Source organism: Spea bombifrons, chromosome 3 (genome assembly GCF_027358695.1).
Source record: "Spea bombifrons isolate aSpeBom1 chromosome 3, aSpeBom1.2.pri, whole genome shotgun sequence".
NCBI lineage: Eukaryota > Metazoa > Chordata > Amphibia > Anura > Pelobatidae > Spea > Spea bombifrons.
Window position 1 is genome coordinate 70,053,361 of NC_071089.1, and position 25,794 is coordinate 70,079,154.

Sequence of the window (25,794 nt, forward strand, 5' to 3'; positions counted from 1 at the left end):
GACAAACCCATGCATGGGGGTATCACTGTACTCGGGAGATATTGCTGAACACATAATGGGGTCTTGTTTGAAAGCGATGTATACCAGGAGCTGTTGATCCATACCTGAAGTGCAATTTTAGTGAAAAAAAAACCAAAATAAATTACTACCGCAAAGTTTGACAAAGGGTGGTAGTAGAATTAGTGCATGGAAAGTGTTAAAATACCAGCATTTGAAATACCTTGAGGTGTCTAGTTTTCAGAAATATATGGTTTGTTGGGGTAAATTGCATTGGCCAGCTTCAAAGATAGCTGAAATAGCACATGGGGCAGAATGACCGGCTTTAGAAAAAAATGGTTTTAAAATAGCAAAACACTACTTGTACTTATTGCCCGAAAACTTGCAGAAAAAAGCAAAAAAACATTAGGTATTTCTAAACTCAGGACAAATAGTAGAATCTATTTAGCAGGTTTTTTCATTAGCTTTTTGGGCTGAGTAAAAGATTTTTCAAATAAAAGTGAGGGTTTTTTTTTTAAATTTTCCATCGTAATTTTTTTGAGTAAATTAGATAATATGATCAAATGGTATCTGAAGAAAGTCCTTCTTGTCCTGAAAAAAAACAATATATAACTTGTGTGGGTACACTAAATGAGTGAGGAGAAAATTTCATCTATACACGAGCACCGCAAAGGTATTAAAACAGCCTTGGTCCCAAAGGGCACAAAAAGTTAAAAACAGCCTGGGCCTTAAGAGGTTAATGTGCAGGTAAAGTTGTCCAAAATAACACAGGACTGAAAGCAATGGCAGCCTCCAGGTCTACAGTAAACACATCAGTGTTGATACATTTTGATTCAGGATACATACTGATTTGTCATTTCTTTGTGCCTATGATAGGTTACACCAATATCCTAAAGAAGCGGATGTTACATTTTATTAACCCCTCAAGGACAGAGCTGTTTTATTTTGTACTCTTTGTGACAGTAGTTTTAACATAACATTTTTCCTGTGTCTGTGTTTAGCAGTCATTTTCTTTTTTATTTACTGTACCCACAGTATTATTTTTTTCGAGGACAAGTAAGTCTTTCTTTAGATACCATTATTTTGATCATATAATCAAATTTACCATAAAAAAGAAAACTAAAATATGTTGAAATGTTTTCATTTGAAAAATATTTAAAAGTTCAGAAATACTCAATGTTTTTATGGGGTTTTTTTGCAAGTCATTGGGCAATAAGTACAGGTAGCAAATAGCTATTTAAAGCATTTTTTTTGCCAAACCTGGTCATTCTGCCCCCATGTCCTATGTGGGACATCAGTGAAGCCAGTCAGTTAAGTTTACCTCTATCAAACCATATATGTTTGAAAACTAGACAACCCATGATATTTCAAATACTAATATTTTAACTTTTTCCTTGCACTAATTCCACTATTGTCCAAGTTTTTTGTAGTATTTTTTTGTGTTTCTTTTTTCACACATATTGTACTTCAGGTATGAATTGACGGCTCCTTGTATATGTTAATGCTAAACAACACCCAAATGTGTATTTCACAAGTACAGTGTAAATGTGTATTTCACCTGAGTACAGTGATACCACTATTGCATAGGTTTGTCACATTTGGGACATGTGCATTTCAGTTTTTTCAACTTGGAATTTTGACATCTAGTCATCCTGCCCCAGTGTTTGAGACATTTTTGAAGCCAGCCAATTCAATTTACCCTATCCAACCATATATTTTGGAAAACTAAACACCTCATGATATTTCAAATGCTGGTAGTTTAACTCTTTCCACTCACTAATTCTACCACCATTGTACTTTAAGTATGAATGTACAGCTCCTGGTATACGTCACAGTCAAACAACGCATATTCAGTAAAAACTCCTGAGTACAGTGATACCACGTATGCATAGGTTTGGTGTGTTGTTTGGGGCTAAAAGGCCACATTTAGGAGGTGTCTATTGACTTGCATCGATTAATGCAGTACCTCTATTCAATCTGCAGAGTTCTCGGGAGGATCTTGATTGATCCTTGGGAACTTGTTTATTTGTTAAGCACATACAAATATGTGTGCTGAAACACTGTGTATTATTCCCTTGTTGTGGGGTTAGCACAGGTTAAAATCATCAGGAAAAACTAAAGGATTGTCATATATAAAACTTGGAAGAAGGAAGAGAAAGAGGGGATGTGAACTTTTAAATACGGTTTGACCGTATCATGGTTTCTTCCTTTTCAGGCAAAGTCCACTCCCTGCCCATGTTCTACCTGCTCCCTTCACAGTTCCCCCCAAGTAAAGGAAGTTCAAGAATAGCCACACCCTTACAAAGAGCCAGCTCCCAGAAGAGAGAGTTCGCTGGGTAGCCTACTCTATGTTGAGGAACAGTATAAATAATATAGTATTATAGTAGTAAATTCTGCACACTTAGACTGTACATAGACAAATATGATGGTCAGCTCCAGAAACAAAATCCTTAAGAAATAAACATGGACCTGGTCACAATACTCTCCAAAAGTAGAAAGAAAAAAAAAGTTTCATCATCACTTTCTCAACAAGAGCCATCTTGCCTCTTTGAAACACCTATTGTTGGCTCCTTATTCCTAAGAAACAGGTGAAGAGCTAACTGTGAAGTCATTGACAGGAATATATTGGTTTCCGTGACGACTTTTCCGCATTAAGAACTCCCAGCCTGAATTGCTCACATTTTTTCCTCCAGTAATATTCTTCATCAACTTGTCTGGTGTTACCTGTATAGGGTTTAAAAGTGCCACATAGTTCTTACCACTGTGTATTTGTGAAGCACCAAGGGTTTAAACAAGAGATCAGCTTGTTTTATTGGGACCCCCTTTACTTTTTTCTCTGAATTGTTATGTACATACTACTTGTTTTCTCCTGTTTACCTATTGCACAGCACTACGACATATGAAGGTGCCCTATAAGTCAATACATTGTTATTATTATTATGCAACTAGTGCTGTGGAATATGATGGTGCTATATAAAACTATAATAATAACAATAATAATAATTAAAAAAGTTATATAAACAAGCATATGGAGCTACATTTGACAGATGAACAGGTTGGGATTTCCAACAGGTTACACTACAAAGGTAATACTGCCACCGTGTGGCTAAATAAATGTAATGCAACTTTATATCAAAATGTTTTATAACCTATTAAGCTGACTAAAGTATCTCTGGGAATGTGGATTTTATTAAGAAACATACAAATGTGTGTGCTTAAACACTGTGTATTATTCCCTTGTATATATACATATACACACATGCATAGATACATGCCCCCTAGAGGCACAGGCCCCTGTAGTTACACCCCCCTCCTGCAGAAATCGTGCAAAAGTAAAATAACTGGACCACACTCATTTATATAGAAACTATTTAATTATTTGTCCATCACAGTAGTAGCCTCACACATATATTATATACATATATAAAAGCCAGTAATGATGCAACAATTATTCAACGTAATTTCAATAATTAAATAAATCAAGGTTGAACACGATTTCAGTATGTGATTTTTTAAAAATAAAATATGCTTTAATAATTAAAAAAGAGATAAACAATTTCAAAAATATTTTTTTCCCATTGCTTACTGAGTTCTCTTCAGTTCACATCATAGCCAAAAGCTGAATATGATACTGTGACTCTTGAGTGTCAAATCTGCACAAATTAGATTAATAACAAAGCATTGCATATATTGGAAGTGCGAAAAAACGGATTGTATCCAATATTACTAACTCCATCCTGCAAAGTTTAAATAATGTGTACATAGTTAATGAACACTACTTATCTGGATAGCATTCGATAAACGCCACTCTGTTGTTACAGACTAGAGATTATACAGTTTTGGTGGAAGTCTCTTTGTTAGAGGCACATTTTTTTCTTTGCTTTCTTCCAAAAGATCTTTCTTCCAAAAGATCGTCACTTAAATGTAGAATAGTTTCAAGGAAAACATTTCTCATACCTCCTGTGAGTACATTCATGAGTATTTTCACTGGTTGAGGTTCTAGGAGTGATACAGTATATATATATTTTTTCTCTTTTGTATTTTGCTCCCGGAGAATTGTTTTTTGTTTAGTGTCAAGCAGATCAGGAAGGATTGTGTTGGGAAGGACAATACAGTATGTATTATATGGTTTTACTCCATTACTGATGTTCTGGAAGCAATCTTCAGCACTATTGGTTTCTTTGGCTGCATGAAACCTAGTGTGTTAAACTCCATGGGGATCTGGAAGAAATATAAAAAAATATACAATGCTTACATTTAAGGATCTAATTCAGTACAGAAATCAGCTGCTAAGAGAGAAAGTTGCTGTGAATGCTAGACTTCGTATTCGTGCAAACTTTATTTTTAAAAAATTGCCTGTTTTTTGCGTTTGTACAAATCAACAAAAACGAGGGCAATCTCCGACAAAACTAACGAAAACGAATTGCAAAAGTGACAAAAATTTGTTTGGATTCACTAGATTCAAGGACTGCAGCAGACATTTTTCCCCTGTTCCTGTGTAGAGCTTAGTTGGTTAAGACAGTTTTACGCTACTAGCCAAACCTCTAATTTGTGAACAAGTCATTTTTTTTGTTTTCTTTCTATCATATCATGTATTAATCTTCATTGATAAATAAATATTGGTGACCTATATAATACGGTATGTGCTCGATTATAAGATGAGCCTGATTATAAGATGTACCCACCCAAAATTTGAATATTAATTTAGGAAAACAAGAAAAAGCCCGAATATAAGACTATCCTATAAGAAAAAAGTTTTACTAGTAAATATTATTTCACATGTAAACTATTTTTTTCATATTTAATAAAAACTATGATTGAGAAAAATGCATTTGTATTTCCTTTTATTTGCCAACCTGCCCCCAGTTATGCACATCCACCCCTATATGCCACTCTGCCTCCCTGATATGCCACTCTGCTACCAGATATGCCACTCTGCCTCCCAGATATGCCTCTTGACCCCCTATTTGCCACTCTTCCCCCCAGATATGCCTTATATACCACTCTGTCTCCCTGATATTCCTTTTAACCCGCTATATACCACTCTGCCTCCCTGAGATTCCTTTTAACCCCTATATGCCACTCCCTGATATTCTTTTTAACCGCCTATATGCCACTCTGAATATCTGATATTCATTTTAACCCCCTATATGCCACTATTTGAGGTCTGATTAGAAGACAACCTTGCATATAATATGATTATTTTTTTGCTCTGAAAAAACCTTGTCTAATCGAGCAAATATGGTATATATAATATTGGGTTAATTCAGCCCTGCTCCATGGGGCTACATGTGCCAGTGTCTGCTCGCCATAAGCAATTAGCATAATATGTCGACCTGTGCAAGACCTGTGCCCATTAAAAATGCTGTTTAATGACCTAGCTTTATAGACACTTATGTGCTAGAAATGATTTCTTACCAGAGTGTCTTTGCAAGGCCTAAAGTTGAAGTTCTGCAGCAAGACAGTGATGGCTACTTTCATGCTAAGCAGAGCAAACCTCATCCCAATGCAGTTCCTAGGACCATCTCCAAAAGGTAGGAATGTGTATGGATTCTGAATTGCTTTGTTTTCTTTACTGAACCTGGAAATACAGAGAAAGTAAAAGGATCAGCAGTGTCAAGGTAGATGATCTAAATCATAGTTTGTGAGTTGTTAAACATTTTAACTCCAATGTATTATTCCATTATAATATATATATATATATATATATATATATTTATATATATATATATATATTTATATATATATATATATATATATGGGATAACATATGTGAAGGGCTTCTCAAAGAAAAGCCTGGTTGGCATTGTCCATGGCATAGCTAAATTGATGAGATTGCTTGAAAGACATTTCACCAGTTTAACTATGCATTATGAAGCGCCAACCCTTCTTTCAGGAGAAGTCACTGTAATTGGTCCTTCATTCAAATTATAATAATACTGATATGCAATATCACTGAGAAGGTGCTACACCTTCAACTCTGTGTTTTTGTATTGTTTCTGCTCCATCTAGAATTTTCTGCCTATGGTATCTGCTGAAATAAATCTTTTATTTATCATTTTAGAGAAACAATGCAGTACATAACGGCTTCTCCTCGTTTTTCGGCACTTCCCATTGCTTTTTTTTTAAACTCTGCGTAGATATCATCACTTAATCAAGGTACCGTTCTGGACGAAACTCTTCAGGTTCTGGCCATATTTCAGGGTCCATGTGCAGCACATAGGCTGGGATCATTGTGACTGTGCCTTTTGGGATGGTGACACCATTAATCTCCACAGTTTGCTTTGAGACTCTTTCTATTCTCCCTGCTGGTGGAAACATTCTAAGGTTTTCCTGAACCACCATATCCAGGTACTCCATCTGCATCAGGATATCATAGGTTGGGGTGGCCTACAGCAGACATAAATAAAAACATTGTTAGTGAAATTTACTTAATGTAGAAACATACAAGCCATGGTAAAGCTTTTAATAGAAGCCATAAGACCTTGTGTAATAGTGTGTGACATTAAGGCGGGAAGCCAAGCAATTTGGAAAGTGCAGCGAGAGACACTTGTTTTGGCAGTAAATTGGTACATGGGACATAGTTAAGAGTTTATTTATCAAGGTTAGGATACAGTCACTTACCACAGCAGCGGTGAACTAGTATAGGCGGCCAGATCACTGCTGCAAGCAAAAAGCACTAGGCCCTTAAAAAGGTGTCTGGCAACTTCAATTGTAAAGGGAAACATAACACTGGGTTCTTCATAAGTCTCCAGGGTTATTTCAATTGCTAGTGCCATTCTTAATAAATGCACTTAATTCTCTGTGGTTCCACATCTATTCTGTTATACCACTCTGGGATGCTTCCCATCATCGCTGTCCAGTTCAGCCAAGTGGCATAAAATACAAGAAGGTTAAAATATACGATGTACGTTTTCACCTTATTAGGTAGCAATGAATCAATTTCCTCCTGTAGCTTTTGCTGGACATCTGGGTGAGTGGCGAGATTATAAAACAGGTAGGAGAGCGACAAACTTGTGGTCTCATAACCAGCAAGTATAAAAATAATGGACTGAGCCATAATTTCTGCATCTGTTAGAGCTGTGAAGAGAAACAAATGGGTGAAATCTCTCATGAGTCCGCATTTTATGGAAAAACAACAAGACTTGCATATGTATTTGCCAGTACAGTATACCTATCACAACACATAGATGGCATTCAATTCCTTACTTGAAGCAAACGTTGTCATCGACAAAAATGATTATGACAGGTCTGCAGTGATTTATTAGGGGATGATGTAAATGTAGGTATATACACAGCCTCACCTGCTGCCCCTTCCTTACTACTGGGTATCAGGAAATGACATTATATGGTGGTGCTCCACATTTAAAGAAAGTGTTGAACTAACAGGTGTAAACGTTCATGTGTAGTATAAATCAAGTCAGTATTCAGTTTGTTGCGCAGGTATCAGATACTTCCACATACCTTTCTGTTCTCCACTTAGGCACTCATCTGTTGTTCTAGAATCCAGCATGAGCTGCAGTAGGTCTACACGACCCTTTACAGAAAGACAGACACAACTAGATTTTGATAACAGGCTTGGAAAAAGACACTGTGCCATTATGGTATTGAGAATCATGACATGTCCTATCACCAAAAACGTTAAATGTAAAAATATGTGAAAATATTGGAGCAAATTACTGGTTTTGTGCTCAGATCTGCAAAACCAGGACGGATACAAATGATACAAAAATCTTATTCAGATGGTTCTTACCAAATCTGCATATGAAACTGCCATGGTTTTATTTATTGAATGTAGCGACATTAATATTCTATAAGAAACATCGTCTTATGTTCTATGTTAAAACCTAAAATGTCTCAGCAACCCCCGGGGTATGATTTGAGCATGCCTGTAACCTGTCCTATTCTGGCTGTTGACAAATTCTCATCTGTGGGCCCATCTCTTGGGCTACACAGCAAAAATGTCAGTTTGAGAACGATTCAAAACCCCAGTCCTCCTTGGTCTGGTGTTAGGGTGAGCTCACCGAATGGTCTCCCTTCTTCCTCTTGTTCTTAAAGCTAGCCACTGCGTTCATGAAAAACTGTAGCACGTCTTTTGGGATGAATTGCACACTCATCATCTCAAGAACGGGGAGAAGAAATGGAAAAATTACTGAAAAGAAAAAAAAAACAACAGTTTTCATATTGAAAGTATTTAATACAATTAACTATTACTAAAAATACTGGATTATCATCTCATGCACCTGTAGGAACAGGATCTTTTGCAACGGTTAGACTAAAGTAATAACCCTATAGTTTACACGTCACCTTGGGAAACCTATAAATGTATTTTAGGACACTTTAAGCAGTTCCTAGATACCTAGTTTAATGCAAACCGTGCCTCCGGTCAAATTACGTAATGGTAAGAATGCAAAATTACAAAAAAAATACATTTTCCTAATATATAACAAAACAAATAATACAATTAACTAAGATGAAATAATTTCAAAGATAACTAAAAACCCTTATCAATTTAGTCAATGTGTGATATATACATGTAGAATATTCTTTTAGCTTGTGTCATTGTAGAAACAAAATCTTTATCTGCATTTGAGTCTAATATCGTGGACATGGACTGTTCCTATATATAACGGACTAACTAGGGGAAAGTGTGACCTATTTACGCAAGCTATAGACAGTTTTAATTGATTAATGAATTATTTTATTGCAAAATGTGTAAAAAAGACAAGTTCCCTGTATTCGACCATCTACCAGGAATATGTATATAAAACAGCCACGTTGGCTGGAAGTGCTAAAAAGAATGTTAAAATAAAACATTACCAGCAAAGATGAGCAATGGATTGAATAAGCTCAGTTTTAGTATCTTCTTGATGTGTGTTACGAAAGGATCATTGGGTTTATTCAGGGAATCAATATGGACGCTGAATGAAGTGCTGGCTACGACATCCATGCTGTACGCCCCAATAACACTATAAAAGAATAGATGTACAATAAATATTTAAGGATGAAGACACCACAGTATTTTTTAACATTATATCCTATTTAACCCAATAAGGAAAAAGGCATTTTTGCCTCAACTGTAATTTCCTTCTTTCTTATTTAGTGTTCTTATTTATTGTTTCTCAGGACAAGTAGGGCTTCCTTTTGATACCATTTTATATGGATAATCAGTCATTTTGTACAAAATATATCATATGTAATATAAAATATAATATAAAAAGGTTCATGGTTCATGGTACAGTGCCCATGTACCATGAACACAATGTAATATTGTACATTCTGTACATGGGCACTGTACCATGAACACAATGTACAATATTATAAGGAAACATAATCTGCTTTGCCTGCTACTTACTCCTTCATGATACACGGCTCATCCTTGTCTGCATAAACTTGAATATTTTTTACCAAAGCATCTGAGTAATCTTTCATAATCTGAAACATCTGAAACAGAAGAGGTTCAATTAGAAAGATGGATGCCTAATCTGGATTGAGTGAAATAAAAGCAGAATTAACATCTATAGGATGTAGTGTTATTGAGACACCTGGGCAAAATGGGAGACAATTGCGACCTAAATTCATGAATCACAGAGTTTAAAATAAGCTAACTTGATGTCAGCTCACTACAAATGCACACTTGAGAGTGACAACAGTAGATGTGTATGGCGAATTTAGCATTTAGTTGCTGTGTGATCAGTCCCTATTAGATTCAGGTGGATTCTGTAGCGCAACTTGAGAAACTTCTGGTGCCTGTGTTACAATGAATTTTCCAATAGATGAACGATTATGAAGATGCTCGCGGTGCATTTTAATGGAAACCACATAGTGAAGGATCCTGGCAAGTTCTCTCCTTCTGTCAGTGCGATGATCTGACTGAAGAAAACATTCATGTCCTTATCAGACCAACAAAGATCATAGCGAATAGATCTCGCCTTAATTTTCTCTTGCTAGAGGTTCAAAAATAGTTTGTTACAACGTAAAAATGTATTTTTGATTAAAAAATTGTCACAATTACAAGGCATTTTATGATCTACTATAAAAACTAAGTAATTTGATTACTTAGAGTCTTTGATATAAGAAAATACTTTATATGTCTCTCACTCTCGAGTAGTTTTGGTGTGTACATTGGTGTTTTTTTTGGATTACTTGCCTCTTTGAGTCTCCCACTAGTGAATGTAGGTGAGAGAACTGTACGGATCCTCTTCCACTGTTCATCCTCAGCAATAGTGAGTGCCGACTCCATAGGACCATTGAGGCCAAAGTTCTATAAAAAGGTGGAATGAAGAAGTGCTAAAGAAGGGGCAACTTGGTTAAAATCTGTTTTCCACTTTGTTTGTTAACTTACCCGTCTGTTGGTGAAGCTAGTGTAACACTCTTTAACTAAAATAACTTTGATTATTGCAGGGTCCAAAATAGCAAGTACAGGCTGTCTTCCATCGTAAAGCCTGAAATTGTCCATAAAGATGGTGGAAATCATCAGTACAAGGCAGATATTATGTACATATACAATCTTAAAATTATATATAAGAATGCTTTGGAAAATAGATTCATTATTTTCATAATTAACAAAATGGAAAGTGAGTGAACAAAAGAAAAGTATAAATCAAATCAATATTTGGAAACGTGCAATAAGGACTGTAGACGCAGTGGTTGGTCAAGGAAGCTTAATGCAGTAGCTGAAAGACACATCATGCTTACTTCCCTTTGCAATCAGAAGATGGCCAGCAGTGTTATCAGCTCAGCATTGGCAGAAAACAGTGGGACCCTGGTCCACACATCTAGGGTGTGGAGAAGTCAAAAGTGGTCTTCATCATCAGTGGTCTTCATTAATGTTGTGAAGAGAGTTTAACCACTTCAGTCTACTATGGATGTACCTGTACATCTTAAAAAGTCATTCAATAAAGCCCTTTAGGATGTACAGGGCTTTCTTTCGTTTAAAAACCTGGACTCCTCTCTGTCAGCAAAAGCCAGCATCACTTGCTTCCTGCTGACCGATCATTTGTAACTCCTGCCGGGGTTAGTCATAAGGAATGCTCGCTCACGAAATTGGGCATTCCCTTCCGGGAGTCACTGTGGACATTAAGGTCAGCAGAGGATGGGATATTCCTTGCCGGGTCTGTCTAGACCCCCTGCTGGCCATCAGAGCTGGCCTTTGGTGTTCTGGCGCCCTGTGCGGACTACTCCTCTGGCGCCCCCCCATCCCAAAAAAAAGAAAGGAATAAAAACTTGTAACAAAACTCCCCTTTCTCACTATCTATCCCCCTGTATCACTATCTACCACCTCGGCCCCTTCTCACTGACCCCCCCCTTCTCACTGACACCCCCCTCTGCCCCTTCCCCTTACTTACCTTGTTGAGTCCAGCGGTAGGAGCGGGAGGCGTCTGTCTTCCCGTGGTGCGCGCTTCACAGCTGGGCGCCAGAATATTCTGGCGCTCAGGATAAAACGCGGCACTGCGGTGGAGTCACGGAGAGTAAGGGGCGCCGAGCGGTTGCTGAAAACTTCACAAGCGACCACTCGGCGCCCCTGCCCGGGACATAAATGAAAACATTGGTTTTTTTTGTTTGTTTTAACTTTATTTAACATCCTCCATGTTAAATAAAGTTAAAAAACTTTATTTAACATGGAGGATGTTAAATAAAGTTTTAAAAAAACAAAATAAAAAACCCTGATGTTTTAATTTAAGTGCAGAGGGGGCCGTGGCGGACCCCGCGGCGGCGCCCCCTGGAGTGTGGCGCCCTGTGCAGTCGCACAGGTCGCACACCCCAAAGACCGGCCCTGCTGGTCATGCTCTCTCTAGAGGGTACTATGTAAGGGATGTGACCTTCTAGAACATTAAAACATTTATGTGGGGTATGTCTGTAATCAGGGGATATTGCTGAATATAAATTTGGTTATGTTTAACTGTGGCACCTAAACTGTAAAAGAAATTCGAAGAATCTTTTCTTATTAGGATTTTAAGATACTAACACTGGCAGTTATTACTTTTTGCATTTTTCTATGGTTTCAAAAGAAAGTCCTATTTGTTCTGAAAACAAAAAGATATGGAATTTGTGTAGACAGTTACCTAAACAGGGCAACAGAACAGTTTTAAGGCGTATTCATATGCTGAAAAGACACATTACAAAATATTTTGTAAAACAAAGGAACACTTTTGATTTGGAATTTTAAACTCACCCCCATATTTTTCCATATTTCTTGAAGCATTGCATATCAAATTGCACCACTCCCTAGATAGAAAGAAGCACCCAAGACAAACTATTAAAATACTAACAGACTAACAGATAACCATCAGCATAACCAAAGGACCAAAAGAGCTGGGCTCAACCAGGCATTATTTTTTCACTATTACATAGTCAATAACCTAATGATCATCCTGGAAATTAAGAGAGAGTGTGACTGTGATCATGAAGTGAGATGATGTTAAGCCAGGTAGACAGAAGTGGCCAGGAGATAATGGAGTATAGGGAGATAAGCGTCACGTGAAAAGGAGACAGGTGGGGTCTTAGAAAGAGATGGAAAAGGGAGAGATTGGGAAAAGATGTGGATGCAATGGGGTAAAGTGCTGGGGACAAGATTACAATAGTCTGACTGACAATTTAGAGGGGGAGAAGGGGGTTCTGAAAGCTAATATGTGGCAAGAATCATCAGTCCACAGACAAGGAGGGGAGCTGCAGCTTCTACTTATATATATTTTCTCCTGTTTATATTTTAAAGAATGCTTATTAACATACATTCTTCTTTACTGGGGCCACCAGGGGTAGCAAACTATCCCTTTAAATAGATATAGACTGAGAACCATGCAATTGTAGTTTAGCAACAGCTGGATAGTTGCCTGATGGACACCCCTTTCGAGTCTTTACATTCATTGTTTATTGGCTCAATCAGCTAAGGGTTGCAAAAAACCCAACAAAACATTAGTGCAATGTTAGTTTATTTAGTGCAGTATTAATTTACTACATTCGCTTTTTATTTTACATTTGTGAATTTATAGTAACACATAAGCTTATCTGTCAAATGTATGCAATAGTTCATATACAGTTTAAAATCCATGAAAATAATAATTACTCACTTTTCTGTATTCCAGGAATGTGCCAATAAATGGTAATGGTCTGGGTCCAGAAATACCCAACCTCTTAAAAAATCTATATGGATATATTCCATACCTGAAAATAAATAAAATGCAAAAGAAGTGCTGTGTTAAACCAGAATTGCTCTTTCCTATTATTATTACCAATTATTTTTATAGCCCGCATAACAAAACTAGAATTGACAGACTAAGACTTGTTTCCATGTTTAATACAGTTTGGAGTCGGGTGACTTCCACAATTGCACAACTCTTTACACACACACACACACACACTGTAAAGTTACTTTGGAATTAAATGATGTCATTTTCTGAATCAGGCAATTTTGGCTGTACTATTACAGACAACTTACATCATAATATAGTCTGTGCGACTACTTGTAGTTTAAGTAAACCAAGGTACAATTTAGAAAATCTACACAAATTGTAGAATAACTAGCGTGCGTCTGTGTGTGTTACAACACACAAAATAGAGATAATATGGATTAAACCTGGCCATCTTGCCCTACCAAGGCTGCCCGTGCTGCCAGTCTATTTATTCTAAAAATGGTGAAACTTTGTTATGCATACTATTGCCTAATACTAAACAGTTATAAGAAATATTGAACTGAGTTGCATAATAGAGTGTTAGAAAAGAAAAAAAACTGGAGTGGAAAGTGCCCAAGAGTACTATATGTACTAATATATATATATGTATATATATATATATATATATATATATATATATATATATATATATATATATATGTATATATATATATATATATATATATATCATAGTAGTTACAGCATGTCACAAGTAGATGGCAGAGAGGGGAGCTCAGACACAGATCGCACAGTTGTATTGTGTACTTACAGTAAAAAGAGAGCCCAGAAAACAGCTAGAAGAAGCCACGTCCAAGGAGACAGATTTGGGAAGAAGTCCATGATTCTCCTGCCTGGTGTCTCACTAAGAAACCGGTTGACTGTGTTGCTGCTGTTTATATCCTGTGTCTCTGCGTCCTCACACCCGTGTGTGCGTGTGTTGTAGGTGTTATGTCTTAAGTGTCGTGTAGCGCCCCCTTGCGTTGCAGCCCACGCCTAGCACGATAGTCCCTGTGCGTTCATGGTGATTTCTGTCCCCGAGTCTCCTTTCTTTCTTTTTATCCTGCAGATCAGTCATATGATATCAGGGGCTGGGTCATTGCGTGACATTGTAGGAAGGTGTGTGTGTGTGTCCTGTGATTACATCAGGTGGCAACAAACACACATGAAAGAACAAATCCTTCCTTATATGGTTTGTAGTTCTATAGAGTAACTGCTTGCAAGACTTAATAATAATTTACAGGTTATGAATGTGACTGTTTGGCATAGTATCCTTGCTAACAATACACAAATCTAATAAGGAATTTGCTCGAGTAATGGGATCGCGTCACTAGGGTTCTTTGGCTGATTCTGTAGGACCTATAGTTAATTTATTCCTTAGGTAAAGAGTATACCTTCAGTCAGTCCAGCAAAAGATAAGTTTAGCTATTGCCATATTGGCAAAACTAGGTCATTCTGTAATTGTACATATATGTGAGGACTCATAGCGTCATGGTATATAAGATACATGAGCTAAAGTAAAAAGATGATGCAGAAAGTGGATTTGATACTTTTGACAGGTCACAGTATGTTGCACCTAATAGCCATCTACACACCTTAAACGGTGACTTCAGTCTAAGGTTACTTTAAAAGGTAACATTTGTACTGATTGGTGAAAAAAAGAGTTGCTACTGGAGTAACAACAGGAAGTACAAAGTCTACATGTATGAGGTAATGCACCCTCAGTAGGGTCAGATAAAGTTTATGTTACTAGGCTGAACCTTGCAGAACTAAACGTAGATTGGTTGATTACCTCAAATGCTAGGTTTATACACTAAATAGACTTATGCTATGGTGTTTACAGATTAAAATATGTGCTATATTAGAAACTTGCTTTATGTATTTACCGTAGCTTCCTAGAAACATTTAATAAATAAGTTTAGTTATGCCAAAAGCTTTGTCGGTTCCGTAAGAACACAATACAGTCCAGTGGTTTTCCATATCTGTAAAACCTGTGTTAGGTTTAAATATATTTGTTTCCAGATAGAGACTCTTGTATTTTAAATACTGCTACAGGCACAGATTAAATAAGGCATTAGGAAATCTTAAAATTTAGCTTTCAGTAAATGTTAGTAGTGTCATTCTTTTATTATGTCCTGCCCTACATGCTTACTTTTCTTGGTAATGCTAATGCTTCTAATTTAGTTATAGTTTTAGTTATATTTAGGTTACAACTTATAAACAGCTTATTCTTTACCTAAGAAAAAAGACCATGTATATTTCAGGACAAGTCAAGAAATACAATAAGCCCAGCATACATTATGTTATATGATATACATATATGATGTAATAATACAAATGCAAAAAGAAAGCAAGAAAACCCCAATTATGTGCCAAATCACAACCCAACTCGTTCAAATATATATGGTTCTACATACATAGAGACTACTCACATAAGACGGAGGATGTTTGCCATAATTATACCAAAGAAACACAGCGTACACAATTTAGGAAAGGGGGCAACGGTTTTGATGCAGAACCCACATACTCCCAGTAAAGGTCTTGCCACCTCATTTGGAAGGTTATATCAGGTGATTAAGGGACCAGGCCTGCTCAAATACCATTATGTTTTTTGATGGTAAATGGTCCCTTATAGTCCCTATAGGCAGGACCCAGTCTCTCCAGATGGTCTTTCACACATTCCACAAGGAGGTTCTTGAGAGCTGGGCCAAGCCAGTCGTAGGGCTAAGAGTAAAAAGTGTGATCCAGTAGATATGGATCAAGGGACATAGAAAAACATTCACTCCACTGATAAGGTTCACAAGAAAATAATACTTTTGTCTAGGATGCAACTTTGTATTAATTTCAGATCAACAAAAGTTTTTTTTTTCTTGAGAATTTTAATTTCATGACAAGAAGATAAAACTTTTACCTAGGATGGTTGATGTAAATTACTACAAAGATGCGGCCCTAGTACTGTGTTCCGCTAGTACAGTGAGAGAAAAAGCATTAAAAATCTACTAGACAAGCCACAATTCTAATCAATTAAAATGCAACTCCAAACTACAAAGGAGAGCCACCTGTGAGTTTATGTTGCAACATAGATTTTGCAACATAGATTTTGCTCTTTGGTATATAAAGTAGGGCAAGCACATGCATGCCTCATTGAATGGAGACTATATCTGGTAACAGCCATTTCAGTAGCTACTGTTGCAAAATGTGACCACTAGATGTCCTCCATGAGCCAATGCCGACATTGGAGAGTTTATAGATAGAACATCCACCTAACTACCTATTACCGTACATTCAAATGTGTTATTTCTTGCATTATATATTACATGCTGCCCTGGGACCACCCTAACATTTGTGATTAGTGACAGACACCAGGAAAACATGTGAGCTAGATGCAAAATGAGGCTGATTTTTCCAATATTATAACCAGTTGTATAGTTCAAACAGGGAAAAGAAAAAATATGTTTGGTAGGCCTCATATTACACATTTGTATTATTTGAGCCTGAGACTAGCTTAGCGCACCAACATTTTTTCTTTTCCCTGTTTGCACATATTTGAGGTTGTTGGCTCCTCATCAGTCTGGTTGCAGCTTGCTGTCCAGGGGTTAATGGGGAGGAGGTTTAATTGCACCTCCCCCAACACATTAATAAGGTTTTGGTAGCAGTATAAACTGCTTTGTGTGCCCACTATGTAGGAGGTGAGAGTAGGTTCTCACCCTATTGAGAGTGTGCCTTGACGTGGCGGGTGAGCTTAATTATGCTTTGGCCAATTCATATAACCAAAACCTCTCATTTATATTATGTTTACATATTTGTTGCCAACTTTATTAGGGTAAGAAGCGCAGACAGTTTTTGTTTTTTGTATAAGTTGTATAGTTCAGTCTATGATATTTGCATGTATATTTCTTCGCATGATACAGGATACCAAAAGAGAAAAATCTAAGTCCCAGCAAGTTAGAATCTGTATGAAGACTGATATATCAACCGTCTCAGGGCTAGACCACTTCCAGTGCTTCTAAGAATGATAAGTTGATTGTTGGGTGTCACCTTCCCACCACAAATGGTTCTTCTTTGATTTTTATCTTATGCTCACTTGGTATCCCAGGGGTATAGAGGCATACATTCTATTATTTAACCAAATACAACAAAATAAAACAATATATGTAAAAGTGTTAAATCCAAATAAAGGGTAGAAGAACAACAAAGTGTGCCTAAAAAAGGGTACTCATTTGTTGGTGGTGAACTGAAGCATGAGAACATTGCTAAATTATACAATATCAGGAGGCAACCCCCACTTATAATGATTTATAACAGAGGACTGAAGGTGTGATAGAGCAGTGTTGGGACATGGCACAATGACTGCACAGCCTCCAGTGTGATATGTAACTTGAGGACACAGACAGATGTAGCCAGTAACAAGTCACCAGATGGACTTGACACCAGAGGAGGTGAACATTTTTTCCCCATGACATCTGTAAGATTGGCTTGAGGTGTGATATTATGAACTCACATAAGCCTCTTAGCCCTTAACACAACCTCATACAATGAGGGCACTGAGAGGGCACATGTATCTCATGAAATTAAAATTCTCAAGTAATGTATTTGAGTACATTCTACTTGGAAAAATAGTCTACTCATACACATTAAATAGTCAGCTGGAAACTAAATTAGGTTTGAAATGACAGATAGTCTGATTTTTTTTTTTACTTAATTAGATGTCAGAGTTACCTTAACATAGATAACATTTAAAAGGGGATGTACTGTGTTAGTGTAATCTCTGGTGTTGGTACCTGGATGAGTGGCTGGGTTGGGCATACTACTAGATATGCTGAGCATGTTGGGAAAGTCAGTGCCAGATGTCATATGTTTTTCTCTGGTATTTTTATGGCTGTAACCAAAACCGTCCCACCCTACAATTTCTTTACTGCAACTCCAGGGGCAGCACAGATTAACCCTCTGTGTCTACAATTTCTTATGTGGGCCAAGTTGAACATCCTAATTAAATGCCATATTTTGCAACTATACATTAAATAGATATAAACTGAGCCTGCTGAACATGAAATCATCTACTTTCTATGCTATGAGCAGTTGCAAACTGAAACATCTCACTTTGTTGCATTAGTTTTGGAGTATGATGGCCATACCTCTTATGTCTTACTAAGATTGCTTTAGCTTGGCAAGACTACCTGTATTTCAGTATATATATGTGTTTGTGGGGGGTTCCTATTGGAAATGTCAGTTTGGTCCCTTGTGCCACATAGTTAATGTCGTAAAAAAAATCTGTTATATGACTTCAACTGGAAGCATTACAAACTATCTCAGTTTATAAATGCATGTGCTTGTAGTCAAACACTATGGGGTTCATTATTCACTTAACAGGGAGTTTGCAAGTAAGTTAAGGAGAGTTGCACTTTTCCACTCACACTAAGTTCACTATATATATATATATATATATATATATATATATCAACTTTCTCTTGTAAAAAGGCCATCTATACAGTTAAAACTAGTTATAGGCACTTATTTCATAAACCTGTATTTTAGACCTGTATTAGCTACAAAAATCTTTCAGGTTACAACATTGCCCAAGGCAAATGATGAAACATGCTAAAATGTAAATACTTTGAACAGAAATCATATCCGATGATACCATGTCAACATGCAAAACCACAAAGAGGGTGTGTATAAAAAGCATGACTATAAAAAAGGGAAACTAAATGAATTGATCTTCAGAGTCTGTGGAACTATAAGTTTTTAGCATCACTTGTTTTTTATAGCCATTTAGGTACCCTCATTAACCATAGAGATTTCATGCAGCCATTTGAAGTTGTTACCCTGCTTCTGATTACATATTTAATGCACTGTTTATTAACACAGGTCCATCGATGGTCTTGTGATCAGATCAAGAAAACCTCTACTTAAGTGAGAGTTAAGGACAACTTTAAGCCCTCTATTTACAGGAAAATATGACCATCTCCGTACCATGGCATTCAGTAGAACTCCCACACCAAACTGATCTTTAATAGAGACATAACAGTGCAAATCGAGGGCAGACTAAATAACAGACATTATTTTGTTATAGTATTTTAATTATTAATAATATACATATACAATTCCATTCAAATAAATATAATTAATTTATGTATTTACATTTCTACATGACTTAAGGTATGCTATACAACAGGACCCAGGTCAGAAACTGATGGTGCATAGATACAATGTAACGCATAAAGTCTAATACACAAAATATATAAATCTCTAAATCCAAGTAATAAAACGTCTTTCTGCTGCTCCATCACTTTAATCAACCAGTACAGCACTGAGGTAATGCTGATATCTAAGAAGTAGTGGTTTTCCAGTTTAGGGAACCAAAGCTTATTGCTAACATAATAGATGAACATTCATATGTATGGGTTCACATGTTTAAGAAATGCATTACTACTGTACATTACAACATACTTTCTGGTATTGGCTTCTCCCCTTCTATGAAGATGAGACTTCATTGAAGAAAGGCTGTCCTACCCAGCTGACCTGCTTAGGATGTTTTTACAACATGTCACCCCTAGGTATTCTGATAGAATGGTCGGCTTTGAAACGCATCCAGTGATTATTCAGATTCAAATCCAGAATCTTGTTCTTCTTCACTGGGGTCATCTTCATTGTCTGTGTCTGACTCTGAGTCATTGTAGAAGGATATCGTCGCTTGGACTGGGAAATTTCTCAACAAATCATTTGCTTCTTGGTACATGTGATCTATAGACTTGGACTTTGGCCAGAATAATCTGTAAAAAAAGAGAGAAAATGCTTAACTTTGTTTACACTGCTAAAGGTGTAATACTAGAACAACTTCCAGTGTTTATTTAATACAGCTGTCAATGTATTCATTTATTTTTGTTACTACATATATATTATACAATACTAAATCATCTTTAGTATCATATTTAATGATCTAAAGCATAATTAATGATTTAAAGCATCTTTCATGATTTAGGGCATACTTTTATCTAGTTATAAAACATTTTATAGACAATTAGCATATAAGGAACTTGTGTCTAAATATTGTGATCACAAGATCATAACTTATAGACATATGATACATTAGTAATTAATCTGAATTTTTATTATGTTACAATTTTTACAATTATAAATAATATATCAAACTAATAATATTTTGTGTAACCTTTTTAGTTGACATGGGATGGACTGTATTAAAGATTCCCTATATGGTTATGTATGTAATGTCATATTCACTAAATACAGATGGCGGTTGGCATATAAATCACCTTTGTGAATACTGTATTCTTGCAATTAAACCCTGTGTATATTATACTGTACATTTAGTTTGCAGATGAGGTGTGATGAGATGAACATTTAAACTCCTTGTAATCAGTAATCATTGGAAAGATCCAACCCCAGTGAGCTTTCTTCAAAATATGTGGATTAGGGTTAATTGTAAGAGCTAAATATACTACTACTGTATATATAGTGTACCACAGGCATCAGAACAAATACAATTCAGTTTAAATAATTTGTTATTCCTTGTGAAATACCTGCATTTTTTTCTGCATTTAAAGTAACATTCCTGGTATAATAAAAGTATCAAAATGATACTAAGCAGTTGTTTTGTGATGCTAATGCATTTGAATCATGTTAGTTGCCAATTAAAAGGTATATAACAACAACAAAGTAAAATATTAGCCTTAAAACATGTTAGCAGATGAAGAAGTTGATCCAGCCCTATTACCCCCACAATTTAACTAATTCATACCTATCAATTTACACAAATACAGTACATCCTATTCTGCAGCAACTAAGGCACATACCCTACTGCCCATCAATTAACACAACTATAGCACACACACCCTACTGTCCATCAATTAACACAACTATAGCACACACACCCTACTGTCCATCAATTAACACAACTATAGCACACACACCCTACTGTCCATCAATTAACACAACTATGGCACACACCCTACTGCCCAGCAATTAACACAACTATAGCACACACCCTACTGCCCAGCAATTTACACAACTATAGAACACACCCTACTGCCAGGCAATTTACTACTAGATACCCAGGTATCCAGAGCTGAATGATCCAGTGTGGGATTCAGCGTAACACCTTGTTCAGCCAAGAGGGTAAGAATACAATGGAAGCTGTAATGGCTAGAAACAGATCTCCATAGCATAAAGGGAATGAGGACCTGCTGCCCTAGGTCTTATATTCCCTAAGGGGCTTTTGCACATATACTTCCCCCCACGGTCTAAATGTCTACATGCCTTAATAAAAATGAAGAATTGTCTAGAAGGTGCTATGGAGCAAACATACTGAATATCCCAAACGAGCCTACCACTGAGGAAAGATTGATTTAAAAAGAAGGCATTCGTTATATTATGTTTTTTTTTTTTTTTTTTTTTTTTTAACTTTGGCCTGCATTTGTTTAATAAAGTGTTGTAAAGCACTTTATATTTCAGTATATCATAACACTGGAGATCTAAGGTAGAGCCATGTATCATATCTTATCTGATAACAAAGGGATTGAGATGATTCATATAAACTCAGAAGAACACCAGTAGGCACAGATCTGGATTATCAGCTAAAATTCCATCCCCCATGTGAAATCCTCCCTAGGACTTAACATCTGCTTTCTTTTAAATAAGTGTTCAAAGCTATGTTTCATTTGAGTTTACATCAGTAACACATCTTACCTCACAGGGTGATTGTACTCTGCAGGCTTCTGTGGGGCTTGAGGATTTTCACACAGGCTGAATGCATCTGGCTGGGTTAAAAGAAGAGGACATGTTAACTACTGAAAGCTCTTTTTCAGATAACAGAGCTGTGTGTGTGATATCCATGTCATTTACCAGTTGTTTGCCAGGACACTATAAAAAAATATTCCATTGTCTGTAGACATTCCTCATTGCCTTGTGAAGGAACAAATTGATGCCCCATGTTTTCATATTAATGTATGTTTTTTAAAAAACTAATTATTTGATTTTATTTTGTGCATAGTGGCAAACCACAAGAGGGAATATTTTATACAAGTATATATTGTTTGGAATAAAACTATATATCACACAATGCATTAGACTTTTTGATTGACTGAGACATCTGTATATACAAAAATATTGCTAAGTAATAACATTATAATAGCTGAGCCCAAGAGCATGATTCAGACTATCAGGGACTTAAATATCCATGTTCAGTGTTATAGTCTCAGCTTGCGTGGCAAAAGATATTACAAATAGTAAGCCCACTTCAGAGCCTTCAAAGTGTGCTTTTTACAATATAAATGTCACTATTGTGGCAATGGCTTAAAGGCAAAAAATGCACATTAAAGGTTTTCCCAATAGTTCAAAGCAGTTAACATCAGTAATTGATATGTTAAAACACTTTTCTGAACATGTATTGAAATCATGGTGAGTGATGCTTACCAGTCTTTGGCCCTTTGGCCTGGAGCTGTTATGGACCCAGGGTCTCCAAAACATGGCATGTGGTCTGCAAGATACAGTTTATAGTGGCTAGTGAGCATATAAGCTTGCACTTTGCAATAAATATAACACACACAGTGCACTGGATTATATCCACATCTAATAACCATTAAAATTCAGGGACATAAACAGCGAGACTTTACCAAATGGCTTTTGAGTTTGCCTTATTTGTCAGCTTTGCTTTAACAAAATATAGTGTATTACACAAATTTATATATATTATATATATATATTTACAGGAAAAGTAGGGTTTGTCATACTAACATTAAGAAGGTACTTTAGGTGGCATTAACCTTGTGATATTAAGTATCACTGTTATATGTGATCAACTGTTTAAACACATAATAATAATAATAATAATAATAATAATAATAATAATAATAATAATAATAGATAAAAAATATGTAAATGTTTTTCCTCATTATTTTAGTACAGTTCACATATTTTCATATAGCTATTCCTGGCTTTGGTTTATTCTCATATCAGATACCATCTAGTGCCTCTTAGCCAAGAAGATGCCCCAAGGCTCCCATCTACAGGTTCTCCTGGCTACCGAAGATGCCCTCCCAAAGAAAGCACCCAGGATCTAGAAGTAAAGAGATTTATATAATTACCGATTGGGAGCTCTCCTGCTCACTGGTCTTCGTTCAGGAACAAATCCTTGGGTTAGGGGTCGGGGGCACTTATAGCTGCAACAGCCTAATGATGGGACACCATGAGCTCCTCCACCAATGTCCTTTGTCAGCCTTTGCTCCATACTTCTTTTTTTGTTGCTTGTCTCACCACGTTGTCTTAAAACTCAGGAGTGACCGTGTTCCTGCAACCTTTATAAGCCATCAGCAGCCATGATTAGCCCAACCCACAGTTTACATTACTGATTAACAGAGACTGAAGCGTGAAGGAGGCATCTAATGACCACTGGGTATTTAGACTCGTGTAACCATCCAAATGGCTTGGAGCTAGAAGTCACATGAAAGTGTTAATCACACCTCGACAGCCTCATGCCCGGGCCAAGCAAGCTCCAGCATATACAGGTCACTCAGATCTGGTCATTCTCATGGTTTGGACATAAGCAGAGATCAATCAAATGAATGCATCAGTGTAATAAGTTGCCTTATCGTACAATGTCCCATTCTTCACCTATAACTCAAGTAGATAAACATACCGTATGTCAATATGTCAATTCTTGTACTGGGTTCATATGTGAGACACACAAATATGCTCAATGTATTATAGTATGTATATATATATATATATATATATATATATATATATATATATATATATATTGTAATCGCACATCCATATTTAGTGAAAGGTTTGCACCAGTTTTATCAATGAAGTCGCTGTCTCCATGGTTACCGCCGGACGCGTTGTTAATAGAACCTCTATTGGAAAGTTGTAACTTTGATGTGCCCCATCTGATAACCTATTTTTTACTGTCAGTAAACACCGAGTCACTAAAATCAAACAACACTGTCCAGAAACATACAATGGATTAAACATGGCGTTTGGAAGCTACTGAAGCAAAACAAGTTTTAATTGAACCAGCTATAAGGAACCTTAAAGATAAAGAAGATCGACATACTAGATTATTTTTTACTGCTACAGACCGATAGTCTAGACAATTGTTACATTTCATGTTTATTCTTTAAGTCGCAAAACTCAAGTGGATGGTCTGGGTTTTAAGGACTGGCTACACTGTTACGCGTACATAATACACGTAAGGCATTGCCATGCTGTAAGTATATTTAGGTCATAGATTGAACCTTCTGGGATCCTTAAAGTGACTCGTTGTTTTAATGATCTTGTTATGATCTGATCTCCTCTATACTTTGTCAGCAACTTGAAAGCAGACGTTAGCTGCTTTTCTTTACAGACAGCATGTTAAGTTATTGGCCCCTTAAAGTCTTCGGATTTTTACTAACTTGGTTGGGTGACACCAAAAACAGAAAGGTTTTATTGTATGAACATTAAAAGTGTGCTGAAGGCTCGTGTCTCTTTCTTTCTCACCTTACCAGGGTGTTTAAAAAAAAAAAGATTGCAAAGCAAACAGAGTGGGCTTATCAGATTGGCAGAGGGGAGGAATGTGATCACAAATGGTTTAGGGAGAGATTTAACAAGTCAGTGCTAATGGAAGGTAGGCAGCATGGGGGTGTCCAGACTGAACGTTAAAACATGAGATCTGCCCTATGTGTTCTCATACACAACCACTGGAGGAGCTTTACATCCAGGGACTGACTCATGGATGAAGTAGGTATGTTACAGTGTGAAAATACACTACTCATTGTCTTCTGTTAGCCTTGAGGTGCATAGAAAAGGCTAGTAAGACAATAAGTGTTGACAGTGTAGAAGTGGTAGACCATAGGGGATGATGGTTTGGCTTCTTCAAAGTCCAAAGAAAAGGAATTGCACTTTGGGAAGCCACCTTTATTTATCTCATTATAATGCAAGATGGGATGAGTTTTTGTAATTAATTACAAAGTGTGATGTGTGCATATCTATAAGCATTGGTTTCATGAACCAGCATGGAGTCTGATAAAACACCAAAGAGACTTACACCTAATCATTGGCACAGAATGACATCTGTGTCCATCATTGCCTTGATAAGATTTACACTACTAAGACACAGATCAATTGGTGTAGGTCTTAAATTAAGTTTTCTTTTTTATATTAAATTAGTCACCAAAGACAATGATACTGCTGTTGTGGAGGTAGAAGCATCTCTTTATGTGGACTATTTATCCAGTCTATGGCAAAGCTAGCATAGATTGATCGGCTAGACTCAACACGAGAGCTTCCGTTTACCAACCAGTTTCTGGAAACAATGGACAAAGAAGAAGGCAGGGAGTTTTCTAATTTACATTTTTTATTATTATTTTCTATGGGTTTTGGGTTGATAATTTGCAAAACATTGGTGGGTAGAAATTGGTGGAGTCCTACCCACTGTAGCAATTACAGTTAATCAAACTATGGGTGGGGTAAGGTTTTCCTTGTTAAAATAACCAATTACACAAAAATAAAGCTTTTTATGGTGGGGCTATTCAAATGGAAATGACATTTTAGTGTTCACACATATATGATAACTGTGCTCTGTTTGTAAAGGGAGTTGTCTTTAAAATACATCATTTTGGTAGTA

At 36.5% G+C, this 25,794-nt stretch overlaps 2 protein-coding genes across 2 annotated transcripts; both read right to left on the minus strand.

Moving 5' to 3' along the window:
• Positions 1-3,876: 3,876 nt before the first annotated feature.
• LOC128484805 (cytochrome P450 3A9-like) lies at positions 3,877-14,162 on the minus strand. The gene is made up of 13 exons (XM_053461346.1): positions 13,939-14,162; positions 13,068-13,161; positions 12,173-12,225; positions 10,343-10,442; positions 10,148-10,261; positions 9,353-9,441; positions 8,818-8,966; positions 8,022-8,149; positions 7,462-7,534; positions 6,917-7,077; positions 6,161-6,387; positions 5,416-5,578; positions 3,877-4,218 (listed from the first exon to the last, which is right to left on the minus strand). The coding sequence occupies exons 1-13, from the start codon at positions 14,007-14,009 to the stop codon at positions 4,129-4,131; spliced, it is 1,512 nt and encodes a 503-aa protein (XP_053317321.1). The 5' UTR covers positions 14,010-14,162; the 3' UTR covers positions 3,877-4,128.
• Positions 14,163-19,645: 5,483 nt separating this feature from the next.
• LOC128483988 (protein ripply2.2-like) lies at positions 19,646-23,412 on the minus strand. The gene is made up of 4 exons (XM_053460308.1): positions 23,270-23,412; positions 22,599-22,662; positions 21,873-21,943; positions 19,646-19,939 (listed from the first exon to the last, which is right to left on the minus strand). The coding sequence occupies exons 1-4, from the start codon at positions 23,410-23,412 to the stop codon at positions 19,765-19,767; spliced, it is 453 nt and encodes a 150-aa protein (XP_053316283.1). The 3' UTR covers positions 19,646-19,764.
• Positions 23,413-25,794: the final 2,382 nt, after the last annotated feature.